General features: G+C 36.9%; 1 protein-coding gene across 1 annotated transcript; it reads right to left on the bottom strand.

Annotated features, from left to right (window-relative positions):
- Positions 1–233: 233 nt before the first annotated feature.
- Positions 234–23,838, bottom strand: LOC145785753 (organic cation/carnitine transporter 2-like). Its single transcript, XM_082597460.1, has 12 exons — positions 23,621–23,838; positions 21,595–21,730; positions 18,541–18,635; positions 16,467–16,567; positions 7,634–7,788; positions 7,136–7,304; positions 5,601–5,736; positions 4,684–4,811; positions 4,277–4,491; positions 2,827–3,009; positions 2,051–2,192; positions 234–1,445 (listed from the first exon to the last, which is right to left on the bottom strand). The coding sequence occupies exons 1-12, from the start codon at positions 23,801–23,803 to the stop codon at positions 1,337–1,339; spliced, it is 1,752 nt and encodes a 583-aa protein (XP_082453586.1). The 5' UTR covers positions 23,804–23,838; the 3' UTR covers positions 234–1,336.
- Positions 23,839–24,712: the final 874 nt, after the last annotated feature.

The following is a 24,712-nucleotide window of genomic DNA, read 5'->3' as shown; positions in this document are numbered from 1 at the left end:
GCAGTCAGCTGGTTCATAGGGAAAACTGACCTTTGCTTTGTTTACAAAGTGTCTATCGGTCAAAACACTCCATCTGCTGCAACGACCTACAAATAGCCTACGTAAACGGTGCAAACAGATGCAATAAGTAGGCCTACCACTCGACGAATTTTTGAAGAACAAACTGAGACGGCTTGCCATTTTTCTATATCTTTGTGAAATGTTTGAAATCAAACCTAACTGTATATCAGGCTATCAAATTATCGACTCGACGTTAACAGAGAAGATGAACGATAAAAAGAAACAAAGGCAGACCAAGAGTGATTTGGACATCAAACATCACTAAATGGACAAAATTAAGTTATAGAAATGCAGTACGAACAGCTCATGGTCGAGAACAATGGCGCACTGTATCCAGTGCCGGATTATTTTGAAACATACTCTAATTGTCTAAATATATAGGCTACAGAGATTCTTGTTAAAACAAAACGGGAAAAGTAAGCTATGTTTTCATGGAGTGTGATAGGCTAAAGTTCTGGTCATTGCTTTTATAGCTTTTTTGCTGTTGCTATTTTAGACAGATGCATGAAGATTCGCAAATAATTCGTAGCCTATATGTGGTTATTAGTCTTCTATTAAGTTGTAGCCTACAAGCAATAAGCTACTTTATAGTTAGCATATTATTAAAGCATAGACATGATTCTGTAAAGATACATCATCAGACTATGTGTATGTAATAGCTGCCCGAACGGCATAATAAAGCATCGGATCTGTATCGCATATTGTTCAAAAAGATTGACAACAGCATGATGGATTGATGGTATAATTACTTTGGGGAGTTGCATGAAGAAATTAACCAGACATAATTTTGGTTGTTTGTTGGTGCTCAAATTGCTTAGACAATAGACATGTTACAGTTGCGTAAATAAACAAATTTAAGCAACTGAGTCAGGTTGATTTGAGCATTTCCATTAAAAGGTTTGCTGAGATGCAAGATAATTTCGTATTTTGGGGCTGCTCAAATCAACATGACACAGTTTTAAATGCACAAAATTAATAAGATTTTTTTTATTTTTGTCACAATACAAAACATAATACAACATGAATATAAGTGTGTATATGACAATTCTATTGTAGGCTACATATTTCGTGCAACTTGTAGCCTAATTTTTATAATTAACTTAATGTATTTTAAGGCTTTTGTTGAGCAACCTTCCTTTGCCAGATAATTGCTGATTTTTGCCCAAATTTACAATTTTTTGACACCCATTGTAAGAAACCTGCACTTTTAAAAAGCAGTTAAGCAACCACTTCGTAGGCTATATGCAGTATTTGTTGCCAATCAAGACGTACAAAATTATACTTTATCATTTTTACATGCATTTTCTATCATATATTCAGAACAACCATCATTAAATTTGTCTTCCTTTTTCTTTGTCTTTTTATTGCAGCACGATGAAACGATCCTGAATCAATATGAGCAACATGTTATTGGCTATAACTTACAATCTTTTGGCACTGCAAAACTGATATGAACAATGAAAATGTTGCAATATGGAACTGTCTCATATTTTAAAGATTGCTCCAAATTTTGAAGTCGTGATTTATGGTTATTTACGTTATGGTAGTTTACGTTCACTATAATAAGAAAAAAGAGTTCCGGTGACATGTCACTAAATTTACTAAATTTAGAGTGTGCAATAATAAAATCACTAAACCAGAATAAACAAAAATAAAGTTTCTTCTCTGGGCCATAGGAAGGCCTACTACCTTCCCAGAGACGAAAAACGGTATCTTGGGTGCCACAAGATAAACTGTGTGCCTCAACTTCCTCAAGTAGCACTCATCGTGGAGGAAATTGTGAGCAAGGTTTAAGAATTGCTTGAACGTTACGATAAAATGCTACATGAAAAGTAAATAACCTAATACAGTATCCTATAAACATTAAATAGGCTAGTTTTGTAACACTGTTCCATAACGCTTCTGTTGCAGAAGTAGGCTAAGCTTTTTTTTCATACTTAACACTATTTACAATGAGAGAAAGTTACAAGCATTTTAGTCTATTTCTTACGTTTTCAGCCGCACACTGTCAGCAATGGTTTCTGGTAATTCAACATTTCGAGTTTCAGGAAGGAACAACAATGTCAGCATACCAGACGATATTGTGATGACGCTCAATATGATGTAAGGTGCATAAAACCCATATAAATCCACTGTAACATAAATTCAAGGCTGTAGTAGGCTATTATGTATTGTAGCCTATACTATAGAGCAGTGGTTCATAACCTGGGGGGCGTCAATCATTCTCATAGAGAGGGCGAGCTCTACAGTAAAGTATTTCAACTGGCTCGGTGACTTAGTGGTTATTGCATCCGCCTTTGAATCGTTAGGCATAGGCTCGATACCCTGTCGGGTCATACCAAAGACTTTTCTAAAATGGTACAGAATTTAATTCCTGCTTGGCACTGAACAATGGAATGGATTTGGGTAATAATGTACTCAGTAGCGCCTCTATACGGCTGCATTGACACTGTCTGCTTTGTAAAGTGCTGAGGAACAACGAATTATGCGATGGATACAGCGCTATATAACAACAAGCATTATTATTGTTATTGAAGTATTAAACTCAGTACTATAATGTATTGCACAGAGGCTACCGTACCAAAGATGACCTTCAAGTAGCCTACGCATAGTGCACCTATCGACTCTTCATTAACAGTTTTGATTGAAGAAGACAATAAAAACCCTGAAAATTAACCCACAACTCAAACACGTAAATGCGAATGATATTATGTACGGTTCATTTCCAACTAACACCAGGACAGGATTAAACAAAAAACAGCTTACCCATGTAACTAAAATAAGGGGAAACTATGGAACCCAATCTGCCAACTAATGATCCCATACTCATGCAGCTATTGCGAGCAAGTGTTGGAAATACTTCTGCTGTGTGAATGTAAACGATGTAAAATGCACCGGCATTAAGCGATTTCCCCACGAAACCCGCTACAGCTGCTAATCCTTGATTTACTGCAAAAAATATTGTGCTTACAAATTTTTAGGTTGCGTGTTTCCATCTTGCTGGCAAGCAAATTGAAATAGATATAAGCTAAGAATTTCAACACAAACGCTACACTTATAAACAGATGCAAGTGATTGTAAAAGTCTGCGTGCATTATATCACCACACAATAAAACATGTCATAGTTGCGAAAGCGCCAAAACCGGCTTCCTCAAATCTATGCGAGCAAACCAACAAATATCTTTTCTCACAAGATTGATGGATTGAGAGAATATTCATCATCGAACTGACAAACCGGTGACAAACCTTCCTTGAAAGCTTAATCATGGTAATTCTACACTTAGAAAGGCCTTCAACCACTGGCGCAGGCATGATCATCGAGATAAACAGTAAACTTTGCGCTTAGTGTTGCAATGTTATTGTCTGTGAATCATTTTATCCACTACCCAGAAAGAAAAATCTGCCATGAATCAATGCAAAAATGACGAATTTTGCTGTCTTGGTAGCTACCACATATAGAATTCACTTGAATTATGGTTGCAGAAGCGTTCACACTTTTATCATGTGGTGCTTAAAACTCTTGTTTACTTCTTTCTGTAGAGATGGGATGGTGGAGCAGATGAGGGTTTGGTTTGGTTTTGAATCTTTATCCTCGGACTGTCCGGTTACCGAGATGGACAAAGTAAAGTTTTCGATTGTTGAAGTGTTGTTACCGGAAAATCATTCCATCCATTAGGTGCCGCTGAATAAAGAGCAGTCCTTAATGTGGGTTGCTCAAGCGCACACCCCGAGAGTCGAACTAGTGCCGCTTGATCTTGAAGCTTCTTCGTTCACAAAGGCACTCGATCACCAACTGAGCTATCGGGGCGGACTTGACGTTATTACACTGAAGATACTAATCCAGCGAAATCGATTTCTCATCCTTAAATAAGCGTGATTAGCAATACATCCTTTACAAATTGATAAGAGACATTCAACCGCTTCAAGCAGACAGTTTGCTGGGATGAGGTTCCAAGTCGGCTACCAGAAAGGTTTTATTAGACTGCTGTAGGCAAGAAAGTAGAATTAACAGAAGTGACTGAAAGGCAGGAAAAGTGCTGTGATGCGAAACGAAGAGCAATGAAGGTAAAGTTACTACACAATCAAAAAATAAAAGTACGGTGATGATAGGCTAAAGTAACTAGTAAACCTTTACTTTAGCAGAAGCTGTCAAAAGATACGCAATTTTAAAGAGAGGCTTTCTGTAGGTCTAAGAAATCACACGCAAATTACTTACCCTGACTGATAAGAGCTGCTCCCATGCAAAACAATCCACTTGCAATCATAAATCCGCTGTGGGTCTTGGGTCTACTAAAATACTTTACTGCAATGTAAGCCAACATATATCCTGGTATTTCCATCAAACCCATAACTGTATTATTCACAAATATATTTCCGCTTAAAGCCTGCACACTGAGGGATATTCCATAGTACACAAGGGCAATGGAGAACCTGTAATATAAAATACTAGTTTCAGGATTTCATAAACATTTCTTGGGTTAATTAAACTAAAACTGCAATTTATGATCATTGCAGTAGGCTACAACATAAAAAAAAAGATTAAGTCTCAATTTTTTTTCTTGGAAAAACAAAGTAGCTTACGAAAGAAAAATTGACTGTTCTGTTCAGTATTGTTGACCATACCAAGAAAATGCAGAAACAAATGAAGTTATTCTCATTTTGGATGACATCAAAGTGTCTTTCAATAGACTTTTGTTTGTCAACGTTTGAGAGCGCTTGTTTCTGTTTTCCGCCATTAAAGATTGTGCCACCTATAAAATAAGAATCTCTGATTTAATTTTTTCTTATAGAAGCCTACGCTACCTTCTAGAGTGGATTATGTAGCAGCAGTATTTTCACTTTTACCACGTAGCTATAAGCTAATAAAAATAACGGTAGACGTACAATGAAATACAATGGGACTGTTCAAAAGTCGGTAGCTTTAATCAAAACGAAATTTTTCACCAAAAAATTTAACATGGAGCAAAACCAAGACAGAAAATTTTGTGCTGCTGAGCAGAACGCCTGATCAATTGGAACTCGTTTTGTTTTGTGTTTACAATGAAACAAATATTTCAAAATGTTAAAATGTTTACAAAATATGTTGGTTTCAAACAGTTGCGATAGGTCAATACGGTTACAACACTACGGTTGTCTAACATAGTGTGCAACATTCTTTACCGCCTTGAGAACCGCCACGCAAGCATTTGCCTATACCAGGAGTTTGTAACCAGGGGTACACGAGCATGTACCACTAATGGGTGCAAGGCCTGTTTCCAGGAGGTGCGTATAGTTGCTAAATCATTGGGGTTAGTTATAAAATAACGTAAAAAGTTATGCTTGTTTACCAAGATTTTAATCAAAATTTTAAATTCTAGCTGAGTACAACTTTACAGTCATTCTAGGAGGGAGTGTGGGAATTGGTGGGTGATTTCAAAGAAGTGCCAACACGTAAAAGGTTAAGAACCACCGGCTTATATCAATAATAAACCAGGTTACTATGTCTGGGAAAACAGTTCACGATTAATCTATTTAGCTAGTTAAATTTAGTAGCAAATAACCTTTTCGGCTTCTTTCAACATGCTTTCAATGTCATCCTTGGGTTTGTTGTTAGTTGCAGCAATCATCTTTAGTACTTTTATTGCTTCTTTCTTCCGTCCGTTGGCCATTAACCAACGCGGGGACTCAGGTACCAACCTATAGGGATAAAATATGTTATTTTTAAATAACTTCCAATCGTGTTTCATGGCTATACACTATACAGTAAGTAGCTTACAGTAGGCCTACATGTCAAGTGAAATTTAGTGTTTTTATTATATCACTGTAATCAAAGCCAGTAAAGTGTTTGTCTTTTTGCACTATACCCTGTTCTTAAGTAGAAAATGTTATAATTTATTATTCATTGCGAGTTTGAAATATCATAAAAACTTTTAAATTTTAGAAATGAAGTTTTTGAGCCTGAATTGCCCACAAAACCGCAATTTATAAGAGATGAGTTAGCATTATACTTTATCCCAAAAGATTCATTCAGAGATTCGTTTTCAAATCAAAAAACATAAAGTAGATTAATTTGCAATATCTTCTTCTTCTTGTTCAACTGCAATGCTTGTCCAAAATGGATGTTTTATTTCCATTTACAAGGACGCTTCGCAATTTTAAAAACTTTTTGGTTGGGAGACAGTTTAATTTTTTCGTTTTCTTTATGAACGAAATATTCTTGACAAGATACCAAAGAGTAGATGGTCATTTGTTTCACCTGGACAATTTTTTGAAGCTGTTTAGGCTTGGATTTTAAACAGTTTTGATTATTTTCTTGATAATTCTAGAGCTACTTTACGTCTAATGTTTAGGCAAAGCGATCTTGCCTACAATGTAAGACCGGGCTGGAGGCTTCCAACTCTACCAAGCCTGGCCCGTTACCCGTAATATCATCGCCATTGGGCTTTATTCGGTCCTGGTCCAAATTGAGACAAAGGCCATTCGCTTGTGTGGTTGTTTAAGATGGTCGTGACTATACGCGAGGGCTACGCACACACTCTTGGCCAGCTCCATGTCCACTGAGGTCCAATAAGATCGGAACGTGCAGATTCAAGGAAACCGGTTGCAACGGGCTGCTGGATGCTCTGTTCATTGAGGCCCGCCTTACAGGATGCCTGCCCGTCAGACATTTCCCTCTTCCGCCAAAAAGAGATTGCCGTTGAGGACATTTACGTGTGTCTATTAGCCCCAGGAGTTGCTAGGGATTAGCCTAGTTTTCAGCCTGGGTTCACCTCTACACCACGTTGAGGCATCTCCATAAGATGGGGGCTAAACAAAGTCAGCTCCCTAGACACTCCGATTTTGTAGAGGTTGCCTACAATAGAACACCATTAAACTGGCATAAAACTTTGAAAGGCATATTGAAAAAAATTATCCTTAGTTGCTGACAGTCGAGATTTTCCAAAACAAAGCATGGCCATTGGTCATTGAATCTTAAAAACATAGCTTTCGTATTACGATGCTTACAAAATTTTAGCACGATTTAACGAACAATTTTGGTAATGCCTTTCCACCAGTTATTAATTATAGGCTATAGGGCTAGTCCTACATATCTTACCAAATATTGGGCACGAAAAGTATTCCCAATAAACCACACGCTCTGAGATGCCATCGCCAATCGGAGACTAGGTAGAATATGAATGTTGATATTCCGTATCCGAGGGAGAAGGATATAAACGAACTTATTGATAAAAAATTTCTTTTTTCCGGAATGGTATATTCGGTTCCTGAAGCATTACAATGCGAACATTACAATCAATGAATAGGAGATTAACGCATAGACCCAATATTAAAAAGTAGCCTCCTTTTAAATCTAAGTCATAAGCTAAAAAGACAAATATTCACCTGAATTAAACTATAGTGCATCAAATTGTAAGCAAATCTCAAATGGAAATTTAGCTTTGCTATCTGACACTTCCCCGCAAAGATAAGGTACTGCGTGGTATGCAGATTTACTATGACAGACTCCTATTCATTTACAGGTTGAGCATCGCTTGCAGCCTATAGGCCTAGCCATTTTATTCTAAAAACAATCAATGTTTTCACTTTCATATACCAAGTACAAATCCTGTCATGTAGTTAACTGTGCACACAAGGCCGGATATGAAAAGCGAGACAGTATAGATCCATGTTGTGGTCGAAAAGCTTTGTAAAAATATCGTCAAAAATAGCAGAAATGTAAATACGTTGAAGACGGGACGACGGCCATACCTAAAAAGCATTATACAGTAAATCAACAAAAGGTTAAGTAGGCAATGTAAGTCGTGCAATGTTAGAACTAAAGCAAGCCTGACAATAGCATAGAGCAGGGCTTCTTAAACTGTTTTATTGTGCGACCCCATTTAAGTAGAAAAAATTACGCTACTCCTTGGCGGGCAGTTTATAATGTCAACTACCCACTGTAGGCCCACTTTTAATTTGTTTGGCGACTCTAAAAATACACTTTGCAACCCGTTGTTGGGTCGCACTCCCTACCCTTAGTTTGGAAAGCCTTGACCTAACTCTAAAGGTATCCAAATGACGTGTTTCCTGATGAACAAGTGATATCGCCAAGCTTAGATATTGAACAAGAAGTCTATTCAGTCACTTACTCAGATCACGAGAAACAATCTATATATTCACACAAAATAAAGTTTTTGAAAATCAGCCCATGAACCCAAAGAATTTGTTTTTTTATTAATTAATAAATGTAGCCTATTTGCGCAATTGCACACCCAACGCATTTAAAAAAATCTGCAATGCCGCATTAGCCATAGATGGATTTCGATTACGTAACTTTCTTGACTATGGTTTGAAATGAATTTTGCAGGTATTTGCAGCAGAGATGTACGGAGCCAGGTTTTTCTGGACTCCTGCTCCACTCCGACTATGAAGTCTGCGACTCCAAATTCACTCCTGCTCCAAATATTTCGGGAATGATACTAACTCCAAGCTCCAATCCGACTCCAAACGAAAAAAGATAACTACAACCCAAATTATTTATAACCTTCTACGTATAGCCCAACTTTATAGCTTCCTTATCCCTGTCATAAAAATAAAAACATATCTTTAAATTATAAACTACTGCTTGGAAAATAGAACCATAGAAATACACAAAACTTACAATTGCGCTTAGTACAATGTAAATATTTGCATCTTAACAGTATCAACTATCAAAAAAAATCAGATTACGGCTCCAATTTTGGCCAGAATTTCAGAATCCAGCTCGAATCGGACTCCGGTCGAAAACTGAGACTTCGGCTCCTGTACACCTCTGTTTGCAGATGTTTATGTTTTGCTACTTTGATGTATTTTAGTGAGCTTTCGATGGTGGGTAAAGTTAAACAACCGAGATACAACTCTCACCAACACATCAAGTTAAACATAAATATCATTTTTTAATTTCAAAAACGTCAAAATAACGGCATCAGTCGTAGTAGTAAAGTATACGAATAGTGGTAATCACAAATGTAAATATTTGCTTTGTGTTGGAAAATAATCTATGGACAAAGCAAAAAATAACATGTTTACAAACACAATAGAGAACAATCATTGTAAACCGAACGATTTGTTTATCATTTATAAGCAATCTGTAGTTAAAAATGCAAAGGCAGTTTAAATCAGAAATCTTGCGTTTAAATTTCATCATACTACAGCTTACTTTTATGATTATGCACCATAAGCCACTGTGGCCTATACGCAGCGATTTTATCTCTAAAGAATCACATACTTTGAGTGATTACCATTTAATGTAAATTTACCTATACAGAGTAAAGTGCAATATGTATATATACAGTAGGCCTAAATTACAAAAAAACTAAACTGGCTGTCATGCGCTTCCTGAGGTTTCATGTTAGGTGCAATCATCAGCCGCAACACTTAAAGTAGCCAGTTTTGTTTTTTGTATTAGCTGTGCTACCTGCATTGAGCACTAGGGTGGCGTGAACTTCACTTAATGTTTTGGATATTGATTTAAGGTGTTGTAATGTTGTCTTTGGGCCTAAAAAACAACCCCGAACATAATTTTGGTTCTCCTACCCCTAAATTGACCCTCCTACCTGAGGTCAAAGGCCACGCGAGGTCAAAATTGCTCTATCTCCACTTCTTCTGGTGCTAGAAATCTGTTTAATGGCTTAAAAGATTCAGAAGACCCATATTTTTATCTATTCTAAGAGAACTTTTTCTCCTATTGCTAGTAGAATTTGACTAAACAGCAAAAATATAGTTTTTGTGGTAGTCTTGCTTATACAACATTATAGTTAACGAACTTCAACAGCCAAAATAGTAAATTTCAGCAATTGGTTGGATTGTTGTTTGAGAATAAGTGTATTGAACATCGAAATATTCTTATCTGTAGCATTGATGAGGAACTGTAGTTGGAATTAAGTATGAAATTAATGTTTTGATGCATTTAAGATGACATTTCAATGGTTGAAAGGCATGAAAATTATTGAGAGAGAGATACATTTTTTGTCAAGTCACACTACGTAGAATAATAATTATTACACAATCAAAATTTAAATTAAGCATTAACTAACCAGCAACAACGAGAAGGCCGCGAAGGGTCCACCGACAGGTTTTCAAGTCAAGCAGCACCTAATGAAAATCCCATTGCTTGAAAACGAAAATCCAGTTGCACTTTTAAACACTCAAAAAATGTCACAAAACATTTTGCCTCCCTCACATTTAGGTCCCGGCTATGCCCCTGGTAACTATAACGAAAAAACAAATGGTTTTTATGCAATCGTATTCAGCAGTAAAATTGCTTTTTGGTGTTGAAAGAGGACATCAACTTCCGGGATTTGATCTTTTTGCAGATCACACCATCCTATCTTTCGAACCTAGCCACATGCATGGAAGATTCTGTTACGAGCTTCACATGACGCTGTACAGCTTGATTGTGGCATGGGTGATCAAGTTCAAGCTTGTTTGTTTTGAAATTTTGTATTGCATCATCATTCATGACTTTGGTTGCGGAAGGTTCTGTGAAATGAATTTCATCAAAATTTACCATGTTGTGGTAGAACTCGGCGTTGATATTGATCTCCAGTATGATGAATTTTCGAACAGTTACTGTCCTCCCTGCAATAGATTTTGCCTTTGCACTTTTATCATCTGGGGTCATTTCAACATCTTTGCTTCTGCGTAGCGATAGCACATGTGCTCCGTTAGAGGGGGGGCCGCGGGGGTGATTACCCCCCACCAATTAGAGTGGGGGGGTAACTAATGCAAAATTACCCCCCCACTAATGTAGAGATTAAAATTTAATTTTTTATATTTTTTATACTTTTGTATTTTATTTCCATTTTTTTCTTTTGTTGCACAACATTTTAGTTTTTTGCTTGGAAACTACGACTGAAAGACAACGCAAATATGCAATAGAGACCTACATAATGCTATGGGAATTGTTCAGGAGCTAAGTAGTTTGCAAAATCAGTCTGGCAAGTTCAAAATCGCCCTGCAGGAAGAATCCCACCATAGCTTGCACATTTTGTGCCAAACAAGATGGCTGACACGTGTACCGGCCATTTCTTCAGTGTTGTTAAACTACAAAGTCTTGCTAAACACACTTCAAAATTTCAAAAATGCGAAATCATTAGGCCTTTATTCCCAATTATGGCAAGGCTACACATACTTTGCATTGCAGCTTTGCCAAGTTTTATTCTAACCACTTGAAAAGATAACTGGTCTTTTGCAGATCAAGTCTTATATACCATCAGCGACATGATGGAGCTGGTTGGAAACTCAAAAGTTAATTACCAGAGTCTTAGAAATGAAGAACAATTAATGCAGTTATACAAGGAATCTCAGCAGCAAGTGGATAGCTTAGGCTTAGCTAAAGTTCTAATTTAAAAACAGCGCTGTGAGCAAAGTGCTTCCCATGACCTCGCTTCTCATTACAGAAGGTAGTTCTACCATGGGGTTTTACGCATCTATTGACAGCATGGTGCAAGGCCTCACCACCGCTTCAATGGCGAAGAAATTAAAACTCACCAAAAGCATAAAGAAGTTTTAGTATCTGGCGCAGTCAACGACAGTGCTGTTACAGCTTTGGAACGATATGGCTTCGACGTGAAAATTTTGGGCCAAGACTTAAGCCACTTCCATTAGAAATTTGGGCCGATCAAGTATGTGTGCGATGTTCGAAACAAGTTAATGAGACTAATTATTGTCAAAGAGTTTTATGCCAGTGTGAAAACTTGTAAAATTGATGTTGGTCAATGGCCCTTCTTCTGCAGAAGCTGAAGGATCGTTTAGCTCGCTACGCCGTTTAAAAACATGGCTCCGAAGCACAATGACTGCTTCAATACTCAATTTCATTGCCATGTGCCATGCCCAATTGCCCATCAAGTGTATTTGGATGAAATAGTGTTGATGAAATCTGCAAAGAATGTGTTTTACAATGCACAAAGATTTAAAGTCTTTGGCGACTTCTGACTGTTCTGCTTAGAATAGAAGCAGAGTGCACACAGTGTTTTGTTTAGTTAATTAAGGTGTTCGTTTATAATGTTATTTCTTTGTAGTTTTTGTGAAATTTTGGCACAAGGTATTACCTGGGTGTTATGGAATTTTTGGTTTAAAGTTATTTCTTACACGGCGAAGATGGTAGGCCTTCCTGTAGTATTGATCAAGATGTCTCCTTATTTTCAGTGCTTGTAAAAGTTAATGCATTTTAGCTTTTTTTTCTGAGTTAAATATAGGCCTAGACTAGACCCTAGATCAGTGTTTCTCAACCCCGAGTCCGCGGACTCAAATGAGTCCGCGGAAGGGCCTGGATGAGTCCGCGAGCACAGTTGCTTTTGCTAGTAGTCAGTTCATATTGCATTACAAACAAAACGTAAAATGCTCCTATTTCACCAACTTTATCTTTGTGATGTCGTAATAAATGGGCTAAAATTCTAAAACTGACTGTGTTCTACCGGTGAGAACACAGTCAGTTTTAGATTAGATGCCTGGTGAACAGTCTCAGACAGAATTACTTAAAATGGCTAAAAGAAAACAAGTTTTTGCATATAATGATGAATACTTGAAGCTTGGATTTACTTTGATTGAAGTGAATGGCGAAGTGAGGCCGCAGTGTGTGTTGTGCTTAACAGTCTTAGCTCACAGCTCTTTAAAGGACACGAAACTTTGTCGGCACCTAGAATCAAACCATGGAAATGTTGTTAACTTAACAAATCTCTTGAAGTATTTAAAGAAAAAGAGCATCAGGTGAAGCGAAGTCGCATTGATCGCCCAACTGCTTGGGGAGGAATAGTATATTCTCACAGTCATGCAGTGCGTGCTTCTTTTGCGGTTGCATGGAAAATCGCTTACAAGTGCAAAAGCACCTCACACAGCTGGAGAAAATTTGATTAAACCAGCATCTGTTGAAATGGCCAGGATAATGTGTGGTGATGCTGTTGCTAACAAACTGGAAATGGTTCCTTTGTCAAACGACACCATGAAGCGGCGTATCGAAGAACTCTCAAGAAATGTTCTGCAACAAACAATCGCTGCCATAAGATGCTGTGAAAGATTTAGTTTGCAACTGGATGGGACAACCGATATCGGAAGTGATGCACAGCTCATGGTGTTTGTGCGATATTTTGACACAAATGATTTCGTTGAGCAGTTTCTGTTTTGCCGTCCACTTGCTAAAAATACCACAGGAGAAGAAATATTCAAGAAAGTGGATTACTTCTTTGAAGAACATCAGCTTGAGTGGTCTAATTGCGTGTCTGTTTGTGCTGATGGTGCTCCAGCCATGATGGGAAGTAAGAAAGGCTTCATGAGTTTTATGAAAATCAAAAACAATAACATTTCGGTCGTTCATTGTCTTCTCCACAGAGAAAATTTGGTAACAAAAGAAATACAAGCAAATCTTGCCATAGTTTTCAAAGAGGTTGTATCTGTGGTGAATTATATTAAATCTCGTCCTTTGAACACTCGCTTATTTCGTGTTTTGTGTGATGAAATGGGAGCGGAACTCAGTGGGCTTATGTTCCATTCAACTGTTCGTTGGTTGTCACGAGGAAAGGTGCTTGAGAGAGTGGCTACTCTTAAAGAGGAAACCCATGCTTTTTTAAAAGAGCAAAATCATGAACTTGCTGATCGCTTTCGTGATGATGAATGGATTGCAAAGTTGCTATTTTTGGCCGATGTTTTCAGCCATGTAAACCAACTGAATAGTTCTATGCAAGGAAAAGAGAAACTATTTTTTGATGTTTTGGAAAGTATTGATGCATTCAAACGTAAAATAAAGCTGTGGATGCATTGAATGAAAAGTGGGAGGTTAGCTGCTTTCCCAGAATTGAACTTATTTGTGGAAGAGAAAGATATCAATTTGGGCGTCATTCTTCCCATCTTTCTTGAGCACCTCAACACATTTCTTTCTGAATTGGATCGTTATATTCCTTCCAATAATTATTGCAGGATCTTTAATTGGGTTCGGAATCCTTTTCAGGTGTCAGCGCTAGAACTTCACTCAGATATGGACTGGATTGCTGAACAGTTGCTTAAATTGCAAAGCCAACAGATGTGGAAAGACAAGTTTAAAAAGGCTTCTTTGACTCAATTTTGGGCAAATGTGCAGTCGATGGAGCCTAGTCTTTCAGATCTTTGCAAGCAAGCTGCAACAGCTCTTTTGCCATTTCCAACCACATACCTGTGTGAATCTGGCTTTTCAACTCTGACGATGATCAAAACGAAGTATCGCAATAGACTTCAACCGGAAGATGACATTAGATGTGCACTGACAACCATAATTCCGGAATTTGATAAACTTGTCAAGCAAGTTCAAGGACAAGGCTCTCATTGAGTGTGTGTTGAGTGAAAAACAGTGCTTGCTTTTTTCGTTGATACCGTATTAAACTCTCTTGGATAGAAATCAAAAAACCTATTTTTCGTTAATATATAGCTTGAGTCCGCGGATATATAGGCGAGCTTGAGAATAGTCCGTGAGTCAAAAAGGTTGAGAACCACTGCCCTAGATGCTGAAACGTTTCATTTCACTGTGGATGTTATGGCACAGGTTGTCATGCTGTGTTCATGTAATTTTAAATTAAGATATAGCTTATAGCTTTGAGCTTAGCGCTTTTGGCCTTTTAAATCTAACCTTATAGCGTCTGAAGTGCAAAATTTGGAGGACTTGAGCCAAGGAAGAATACAGAGAGGGATTTTGTGTAGCCTACACCTCCCTTCTTTCAGTAAAAATTGTCTCAAAACCTCAAAAAAATGTGGCGAATGTTATAAAGCTTTTGCTCGTGATTTCAGATTCGTTAAAAGATTTTTTTCGATTTTATATCGTGCTGAAAGGCAAAAATTTTGCGCCTTCGGCGCGAAACATCCAGCCTAAGACGCTGTATAATAAACTAAAGCTTTCAGTAATGCAAACGGGATCTGGGGAGCAACCTTCCAGAAGTATATGTGATGCAATAATCCAATAAGCCCCTGTCGATGTCAAAACATCGTTCCCGCCCCTGCTTAAATTATAATAAATTACCCCCCCCCACTCTCAGGAAGTGTCGCGCGCGTGGAGCCCCTGCGATAGCACAATATCGACAGCTTGCGATCAAATTGTATCATCGTCGTCAGCCATCATTGAAAGAAGAATGTTTTCGGGGTGAGCTGAGAAGCCATTACGTATCAAAGTTTTTGATGCAATGTCTCTTGCTTGCTTCTAAGTAAATTGGTCGATTTGTTTGAGCATGCGAAAATAGTTGACAGCTACTTTATTTATTTTAGAGTTAAGCTTGACATCAAACCAACTTGGGAAGTAGACTTTTAAACAAATCCTACCAGAATTCTAAAATTTTGGCTCGGCTTTGTTTGGGAAGTGGAGTATCTCAAAATGCGACATGCAAATGTCAACCATCTTGCATGTGACAAGCCACCTACTTCAAACTGTGCTAAGTCATTCTCAAGTTTTCCAGATATGACAGCCAAACAAATTTGGTATGCATAAAATTGATCGGAATTCAAACTTTTCATAACTTCTTTAGGCGTTTGAGGAAATTCAATAGAAGATAATGGCTTAAACTTAACCCCATGCCAATCTGACATTAAACCATTTAGCTCTTTGCCAATTGGGCCTGAAAACGAGTCGGAGTTTAAAGAGACTCCATCCAAGTGCTTAAAGACATGCCTGAGAGGTAGTTCGTTGGTATGCAGGACACAGATGACCTATTGCGAAGGTCTTTGCAGCAACTCTTCTAATGTGGCAATGCTGCAATGGTGTTTACCTGTCATAATTGCGGTTCCATCTGAGCTTATAATTGACAAATTGTTCTGCAGGTCGGTATTTTCCAGTGCTTTGTGATCCTCAAACAACAATCCAACCAATTGCTGAAATTTACTATTTTGGCTGTTGAAGTTCGTTAACTATAATGTTGTATAACCAAAAATACCACAAAAACTATATTTTTGCTGTTTAGTCAAATTCTACTAGCAATAGAAGAAAAAGTTCTCTTAGAACAGATAAAAATATGGGTCTTTTGAATCTTTTAAGGTTTAAGCCATTAAACAGATTTCTAGCACCAGTAGAAGTGGAGATAGAGCAATTTTGACCTCGCGTGACCTTTGACCTCAGGTAGGAGGGTCAATTTAGGGGTAGGAGAACCAAAATTATGTTCGGGGTTGTTTTTTAGGCCCAAAGACAACATTACAACACCTTAAATCAAAATCTAAAACATTAAATGAAGTTCACTCCACCCTATTGAGCACTTTGCTTGCATTTGCTAAAATTTTATACAGTACATTATGTACTTAAAAAATATGATGTAGATTACAATGTTCATATACTGTTTACCATAACAAAGCACAACCCATTAAAAACTTTAACCTAAGTACTTATTAAAAAATTGGTCAGCAACTTCTACAGCTATATGAACTAGTGTAAAATGGTCCTTGCTACTGTATGTGTTCCTTACCTATCGGAAATTAAACCACCCAGTGATGCAACGGCCAATCCAAGAATATAAGCCACAGACACAATTGGCTTCAGCCAAGCTTTGTCGCACGACCAATCCAGCTATAAAAAAAGTGTCACTGTAATTAGAAGCAGCTGTAATAAAACCTCAGAAAGGTTAGTGAAATTAGGTTTATCAAGGCGTATAAGTTTATTTTGTATAGCTGCAAATACGAACCATACGAACTCAAACAACTCGATATTTTTTTGTTAAAATCAAAGTTGGAAACAAAAAGTAAAAATTGTGAAACAGAATTCTGAACTAACTCTGAAAAAAGTTATCGAATTAACCCATTAATGCCCAGCGTATGATTTATCATACACTCGGGTATGCTTTTTCATGTGTTCATTTCATGAAAAACAAATGGAAAACCTCGCTGCTTATATTTCATGTGCATTTTGTTTGTCAATTATTATGTTGACATGTGACAAACTAAAAGGATTGAGTATCGCAAGATTATAAAATATTCAGTTCTATGTAGAATCATATTTTGGTGATATGTTTTTTAGGGGTGTGAGTAAAGTGCATTTTGTATTAAAGGTGAGATTTTGACGTTTTTGGTGATGTGTTGTTACTACAGTCCGTAAACACCTGAAGAGAAGAATGTTGTGGACGGATCTTTCATTGCAATTTTTGTTTGATGTGTTATGTTACAAAAAAGCTTTATTTTATTATGCAGTGATCAATTTTTAACTGTTTACTTTGCGAAACATGATTAGGCTTGACATGATCAGCTTGTGTTAGTGCCAATTATTTAATTTTTTGAATTATAGTAAGACTAGTAATGACTGTACTAACAGTTCTTAGTTTCTAATAAAAATTCATCAAAAGATAATTGAAATGTGTAACAAACTTAACTTAAATGCCAAAAAATAACACTTTAAAGCAGTTTTTTAATAAAAAATTGCGTACAATGTGTTTAAAAGATCATTTTGAAAAAAGGTACCAAGTAGCATAAAAAAATTCAAATTTTTGAATTTCGGGCAATAATGGATTAATATTAATTGGATGGTTTTTAAAAGCAAATAAACGTTATTTGAATCATATTATCAAGCAAAAAAGAATTAATAATAATAAACATTTAATAGTTTCCTTTTATTCAATTTTATTTACTGATTCACAGTCACCATAAAACAGAAAAAAAAAATACAATTTTTATTCAAACCGTAACGCCTTCCATTAAATTTGTTTATATTTTGTGCTAGTCTTTGTTTTTTTGTTTCATTTTTTGTGTAGTTTGTTTTATGGTTTTGTGGTCATGGTAGCTATAGGTCCACTAATAGTGCTTATTTATGCACGTTGGTTTAAACTTTCCAAGGTGTTGCTATTTTTTCCAGGAATGGCGAGTCCGATTCGGCGAGTGCCCTATTCGACAATTTTTTGAAATTTAGAGAATTTGCAATAGCATTTTACCTGCGTAATAGAAAAAAAAGTTGTAGTCAAAAGCAAATTAAGGAAAAATATTATAGTTGCAACAATTTGTATAAAACTTTAAAGCTACAGAAGTAAAGTAGTTTTGATGACACGAATTTTAGTACAAAAAATAAAAAGGTCGGGCAGCACTACTTCTAAAAATATAGTTAGGTAATTTGATGACAAAAATAACTAATATATTCTAAGTTTGCATACAGACGGTGACGTATAATTCAAAGAACCCAATTAGCCTAACAGTTCGTATTTACATTGATTCAATGTCTAAGCATTGAATAATATTCAATCGTTGGAAAAAAAGCGAGTTTTTTACTTTATCTATTTTGTGGGTAATAAGTTACAGTATAACAAGTAGGCCAGTGGTGAGGCAAGTAAGGTACAATCAAATCAACTTTAGAAACTTTTAGATTTTATTTCTGGTAATGCAACTCCGCTAAAGACATTATTTTGTTAAATCTAAAGATTCAGATTCTTCTATAAATCCCTGGTTGAACCATAAGCATTATCTTGCTAGATTTTGTTTTCTCATCATTCCTTGCACTTCGATATGTTAGTGGGAAAAAGATTAACATAACGTATATGGGCTGACACACAAAGGACATACTTCCATGGAGATGGAATGAATTCCAAGTGGGTTGTCAAAGAAATGATCATTTTCACAGGAGACTATGGTCATATTTTCAACAGGATTCTGTGGATCTGCAAAGAGAAAAGGTGTTCTAAACAGTTTACAGCCAATAACTTCATGCTGAATTAACTTTGCCTCATTTTACAATATCACGCAGTTCTGGCAGTAGGTCTATTTGTGTTTTGTCCAGCTGCAAACAAGATTCCATTTACCCATATTGAACAAAAAAAAAAAATTACTTTACATCAACACGAAAACGATTAATTTGAGAAAGTTTATTTCTAGTCTGGAAAAGTCTTTTATCAAGCTTCATTAAGCTAATTACGCCAATTTGTGAATAGGCCTACATTACTTAGTTCGATTACCAACTCCGGGAACAATCGCTTTCCAACCTGCAATTCAAGATGCTGCCAATTTGGTAAGGTCAAGGCAAAGAGTTTGGCCTGGTTAATGAGTACAATCCCCACTTCTTTTTTTCTTAGTAAAGAGTGTTTATTGCTTTACGACTTTTTGATCACTTGTTTGAAACGTGCATTGGACATAAAGATCTACGCTGTATGTCAGAATATGGCGGGGTGGAGAAGACAGTCAATCATAAATTCTTTAGGTACCCCATCTATTCCCCTTTTGAGTCGTCGCAGAAACACTGGCTTCTGTCTACTTGATGAGTTTACAAGAAAATGAAAATACCGTCGCTTAAAAACTGTTTGTTTCATAGACTCCTTAAGTTAAGGATTGGAACCTCCCATGCTCGGGGGTTTGTAACTTGAATCTGAGTGATTAACTTGAGTCCTGGGCAAAAATGACTTCTAGAAAAGCTAAAGACACAATCTTAGAATCCATGTTAGGGTTTTTGAGGATAGCGAGTTCAATGGTGTTACTTTCAACACCGTTTGAGGTCATTTTCAAGGTCAAAATATTATATTGTAAGGTCAAATCACAAAATTTTAATAATTTTTGCCCATTTTTGCGTCTAACTGGCAAAGCAAAACTGTTTGAAAGAAATCTGTGATGAAACATGATATTGTGCATCTACTGCATCTATTCTCAGCTAGCAAAATCCGTACTTTTTTTTATTAATTTGGAGCCTGCAGCAGTGGCGTAGCTAGAGAATGTGCCGGAATGTGCCGCCCGGGGCGGATTCAGATTTTGCCGCCCCTTCAAGAAAAAGCATGGGAAAATGAGTTACGTTTTCTTATCAGATTATAATCAAAATCAAAAATCGTTGTCTGAAAGTGCCACCCCCAGACGTGCCGCCCGGGGCGGTCCGCCACTCCGCCCCCCTCCCCTCCTAGCTACGCCACTGGCCTGCAGACGTTGAATAAATGGAAAAATGACAGCTTTTGCTACCTAGGTTGTGTAAGATATTGTCTCTACACTGCCTAACTTGTTTGAAGTTCACGTGTTTACGAATGGCGGTATATTTATAAATGCCCTTTTTGGCGGCATAGCAGCTTTTTCCTGACGATTCATCAAGTGAAATTGATTAACCGGAAATGTGGGGCAAGAGTTCTGTTCATTTGTGAACGTGGTTTGTGACAGCGTTTTGTCAACCAGTTCGGACTTATTTAGTAAGGTGAGATTTGTAGAATTCGGATAAGCAGCTAGAAAGAGATTGCTTCATGTGTGTACAAATTGATTGCTAATTTGGCTTTTGCTTTGTGTTAAACGTCTGACATATCTATCAGCTTTGTCAGCATTCGAATCCTGTAGAATCACTCGGAATAGTGGTTTGAGAGATTGTTGACAAAAAGATGAAGTGTCATTGCAATACACCATTTACATCTATATTCGATAACAGTTGGATTGCTTTTGCGGTCAAGCCTCGTGATATAAGATAATATCACATATTATAGGATAATATCACATGTTGGTTGATGTCTATCATTGTTTACTAATGTAGGCTACATTTTGTAGCCTATGTTTCTCTTTCAGAAGCTGTATAGCTGGTAATTTCGTAGGTTGATTTCGTAAATCTTTGTGTTGTTTTCGGCTTTGGTGACAATATGCCACGTCGTTGCAGTTGCTTTGGTTGGGTTAGGGTTATCCTTTGTTGATGCACCTTTAGGTAGTAGTAATGCTCCTTATACCACTTTAGGTAACATTCTATTAAAAATTGTGAAGAAAGGGGCGTCCTTCCCGGCTATCAGCACAAGGCTGAGCACTCAGTAGTACAGCGAGCAGTTGCGATTCGCTAACCATAACGGATACCCTTGTGGCAGAATTAGTGGTGCGATACTTACGAGCCCAGCCTCATGGGCGAAATATGGTGTCTATCGCTGTCAATTCTTGCTACAAATCGGCTGCCGAGAAATATTCTATTGAAAACTTATGTCCTCAATGTAAGTGACAAAGAAAAGTCTTTGGGATGCCTCAGGACTCAGGAGGCAAGAAAAGCTTTCCAATTAGTGATAGACAATAGACATTGTCTATTATAGTGTCATGTTGTTATGTATTGTCACTTTGTGCATTATAGTGTAATCATAGACTCCTTTAGAAAATAGCCATAGTGCTCAGAAATACATATAATGCTTATGTAATAACATGTTTCGTCACGACTTCTTTAAAAATGTTTTGCTTTACGAGTTAGACGCAAAAATGGTCAAAAATGACCAAAATTCAGTAATTTGACCTTAAAATATAATATTTTGACCTTGAAAATGACCTCAAACGGTGTTGAACGTTACACTATTGAACTCGTCATTCTCAAAAACCCTAATATGGATTCCAAGATTGTGTTTCTAGCTTCTCCAGAAGCATTTCAGCCCAGAACGCAAGTTACTTCTTCAGACTCAAGTTACAAATCCGAGATCGTTACATTCCAGTCCTTAACTTTAAGGAGTCTATCATGGTTTGTTTACATATCGTTGAGAGGCTTGGTTTTACCATTAACGAATTTCTCCCGCTAGCTATTTCAGGAAACGTTCGCCCACGCTTGATGAGTCGTATAGTAGATCGTTTCAATAGCAGCCCAAGGCAAATTGTTGTTGCAAAATCTTCAAAACACATGCAGTGTTTACTGAAACTTACAAATTCCATTGGATATATTGATGAGAAATGACGCCACTTCTTCAGACGAGCGGTTGCAGCGAAAACACATGCTTCTCTCTCCATCTTCTTCATACGGTATGAAGTAGTCTAAGGTTGCATTTGTTGCTGAAGAATTCTGATAGATCAAAAAAAATGTTAACGTGTTTATTTATACTTGGTTTGGTTGGTTTTGCACCTTTATCCTCGGACTGACAAAGCCTTGATTGGTTATTCCTGGTAGTTTCGCAGACTTGTAGAGGCAAGACGCAGGCCGGTTATCGAGATTGACAGAGTGAAGTTTTCCGATTGTTGAAGTGTTGTTGCTGGGAAATTATTCCATTCACTAGATGCCGCTGAATGGAGAGCAGTCCTGAAATGCGTTGCTCAAGCGCATACCCCCAGAGTCGAACTTGCACCGCGTGATCTTGAGCCGGGCGCGTAACCACTGAGCTAACGGGGCGGACGACTTGTAAAGTAATATGTAGGGCCGTTTTTTTTTTTATCTAAAAATTGAAAAAACTACCAAAAGCTGGCAAACCGATAACAGAAACTATGTGGTTATGACCTCTATTTAAAAAATAACAATGTTATGAAATCGTATTGGCTGTTTCAGGTCATAAAATGTAACTTTTTGTTTTTATTTTGAAACTTCACTGCTTACCTCCAACAGTTTCGTATATGCAACAACTCATAGCCTATACTGTAGACATTAAAGCCACCATTCTGTAACGTCTATTAGGTGATCATTTTCTCTTCTCAACTCAATAGTTGTTCAGACAAAAGTTTTACGGTGTAATCACTGCGTAGTAGGCTACAAATGCAAAATATTGTACTTAAATCATTGATTATATTTTTTGACGTTTGAAATAATGCAGTGATTCTGAATTGCAAAACAAGTGTTAAACAGTGCAAAACAATTGTCGGCTGCATAGCCGAGTGGTGAGAACGTCTGCGCGACGTTCGAAGGAACGGGGGTTCGACACCGCTCCAGAGCACGCGACTTTGTGTTTCGGCAAAGACACTTAATGGCAAGCCAAAATAATGGGAAGAAGCTGACTCGAAGACTTGTCACTTCACTGCTTCCTATCGTCTGTTGTATCGCATCTGTGATCGCAGTGTACTGTATGATATCGCAATTGGCGCAAATAAAAACACAATTATTATTATATTATAATAATAGATATAATTATATTATAATAAAGAACAATAATAATTGTTCTTTCTTTAAGTATGATGTTGTGCAAAATACATAAAAAAGTTACGTATGACTTTTCAATTATAAACATTTAATGTTTTGTATAGCCTATCAAGTCATGTTTTCCGATGTAAAGTCATAAAAATAGCCCTTAAGTAGTGAAAAGTAATCTGGCAAAATATTCGGTGTAGCATATCAGCGTCTTATGAAAAACGCACTGTAAATTTTAGTGTATGGAGGTCTTGTGCATTTTGCTTTCATTTGAACGGAATCCCATAATTGATTTTAAAAACGAAAGAAGGACAAAATAGCTTGTATCGAAACATAGGCTACTTTTGCTTTAAAATGCTTAAAGCAGGGCTTTCCATACTATGGGTCGCTACCCAAAACGGACTTGTAGGTAAATCTTACTTTTAGAGTTGCCAAACAAATTAAGTGGGCTTACCATGGGTAGGTTACACGGCAAACTGTCCACCAAGGGATCGCAAAGAAAATTATTTCTAAAATGGAGTTGCACAATAAACAAAACTTTGAGCCTGAGAACGTTCAACAAACCTTTAATAACTTACTTGACAACAATTATGATATATTTCACAAACGTTGAAGAGACACGTCCTTTGATTCCACTAAAAGTAGGATCTTGATCCTTGAAACGTTTTCGGGATGATTAGGTACAATTTTTGTGAAAAACACAAAAATATGTCCAATCGGTATCAAACAGGGTGTAGATTAAAAAGATCTAACAAATAATTACATCAACTTTTAAAAAATCAATTAAAATGTACTTAACGTAGGCTACAACTGATTTTATAGAGTAACTAAAAAACTTACTGTTTTGAGAAAATCTGACACTTCTTCTGGAAATTGACATCGATAATTTTTAGGCATGTAAAATATTAGAACGAGGGAGGCAATAAGCAAAGCATTTGGAATTCCATTGAAAAAGAATACAGCAAACATTTTCATTTCAAAACGTCTACCCTGAACTTTTTTTAACAAATCGTCGTACGTCATTGTTAAAGTTGTTACGTTCCTCAAGCTACAAAACTAACAACCTGAAAAGTGTTAAGACATAATGATAAACTTTGTCACTGGACGTTTGTAAATGGACGAAGGGTCAAACTAATAGCCTAGTATGTGGTCTACATGTACAGTATATCACCCAAACAATGCATATAAAACTGTGGTTTGGTCTACAGTACTTCGTCGGCTCCCGCTCGTGTCCTAGCGTTATTTTTGTCTTCGAGTCGGAGTTGACTTTGGATGATGATGTCGCATGTAGCTTTGGAGGTCCAGTTTATGATAGAAAAGATGTGGGAAACAGTCACGTTCTATGGAGGGTGGGAAACGTGGTCCACCCTTTAGCTTGTTATTACTGCTTTGTTAATAACGTTACTACGACAAATTGGTATCAATGTTGTAGTTTTTGGGGGTAAATTTCAGCTATGTATACACTACATGGCCCTGGATATAGCACAATGTGTACAGGTAATAAACGCAACGTTAAATCTTCTATTTTTGACAAAACCATGGCTACCTAAAGATACGGCCTGATTTGTCACATTTTGCAAGAAATTTCCAGATTTTGCTAACTTTGGGTGCATGTTTAAATAATTTTTTCTAAAAATTGTATTATTACGTTTTCTTTACTGTTTTCCTCAGATGACACGATGAGTTTTAACATTCTCACATGTTGAAAAACAAAGAAAATTTGATTTCGAAGATTTTAGTCAGACTGTTAATTTTTCAATAACAGTCTGATTCAGCGTTTTTCAACTTACTTTTTCTCGTTTGCTACTGCTTCCCCAAGGCAACAAAAAGATTTTATATCATTAAGAGACAGCAAAAAGTAGAAACATCTCAGAAAATGTCAGTCAAACACTAGCAGTAGCTGTAATCAAAATCTGCAAAATGTGACAAATC

The sequence above is a fragment of the Aplidium turbinatum genome, chromosome 16, assembly GCF_918807975.1.
Source record: "Aplidium turbinatum chromosome 16, kaAplTurb1.1, whole genome shotgun sequence".
Taxonomy (NCBI): domain Eukaryota; kingdom Metazoa; phylum Chordata; class Ascidiacea; order Aplousobranchia; family Polyclinidae; genus Aplidium; species Aplidium turbinatum.
The sequence above is the reverse complement of the archived record's forward strand: the minus strand, read 5'-3'. Positions and strand labels throughout refer to the sequence as shown.

Excerpts from the sequence above, each read along its gene's own strand:
- LOC145785753 (XM_082597460.1), bottom strand. The coding sequence starts at position 23,803 with ATGACGTACGACGATTTGTTAAAAAAAGTTCAGGGTAGACGTTTTGAA. Across the intron at positions 7,789-16,466 it reads GGTGGTTTAATTTCCGATAG|GTATGGCCGTCGTCCCGTCT; the intron begins GTAAGGAACACA and ends AATGCTTTTTAG. Across the intron at positions 5,737-7,135 it reads CTTTTCGTGCCCAATATTTG|GTTGGTACCTGAGTCCCCGC; the intron begins GTAAGATATGTA and ends TTATCCCTATAG.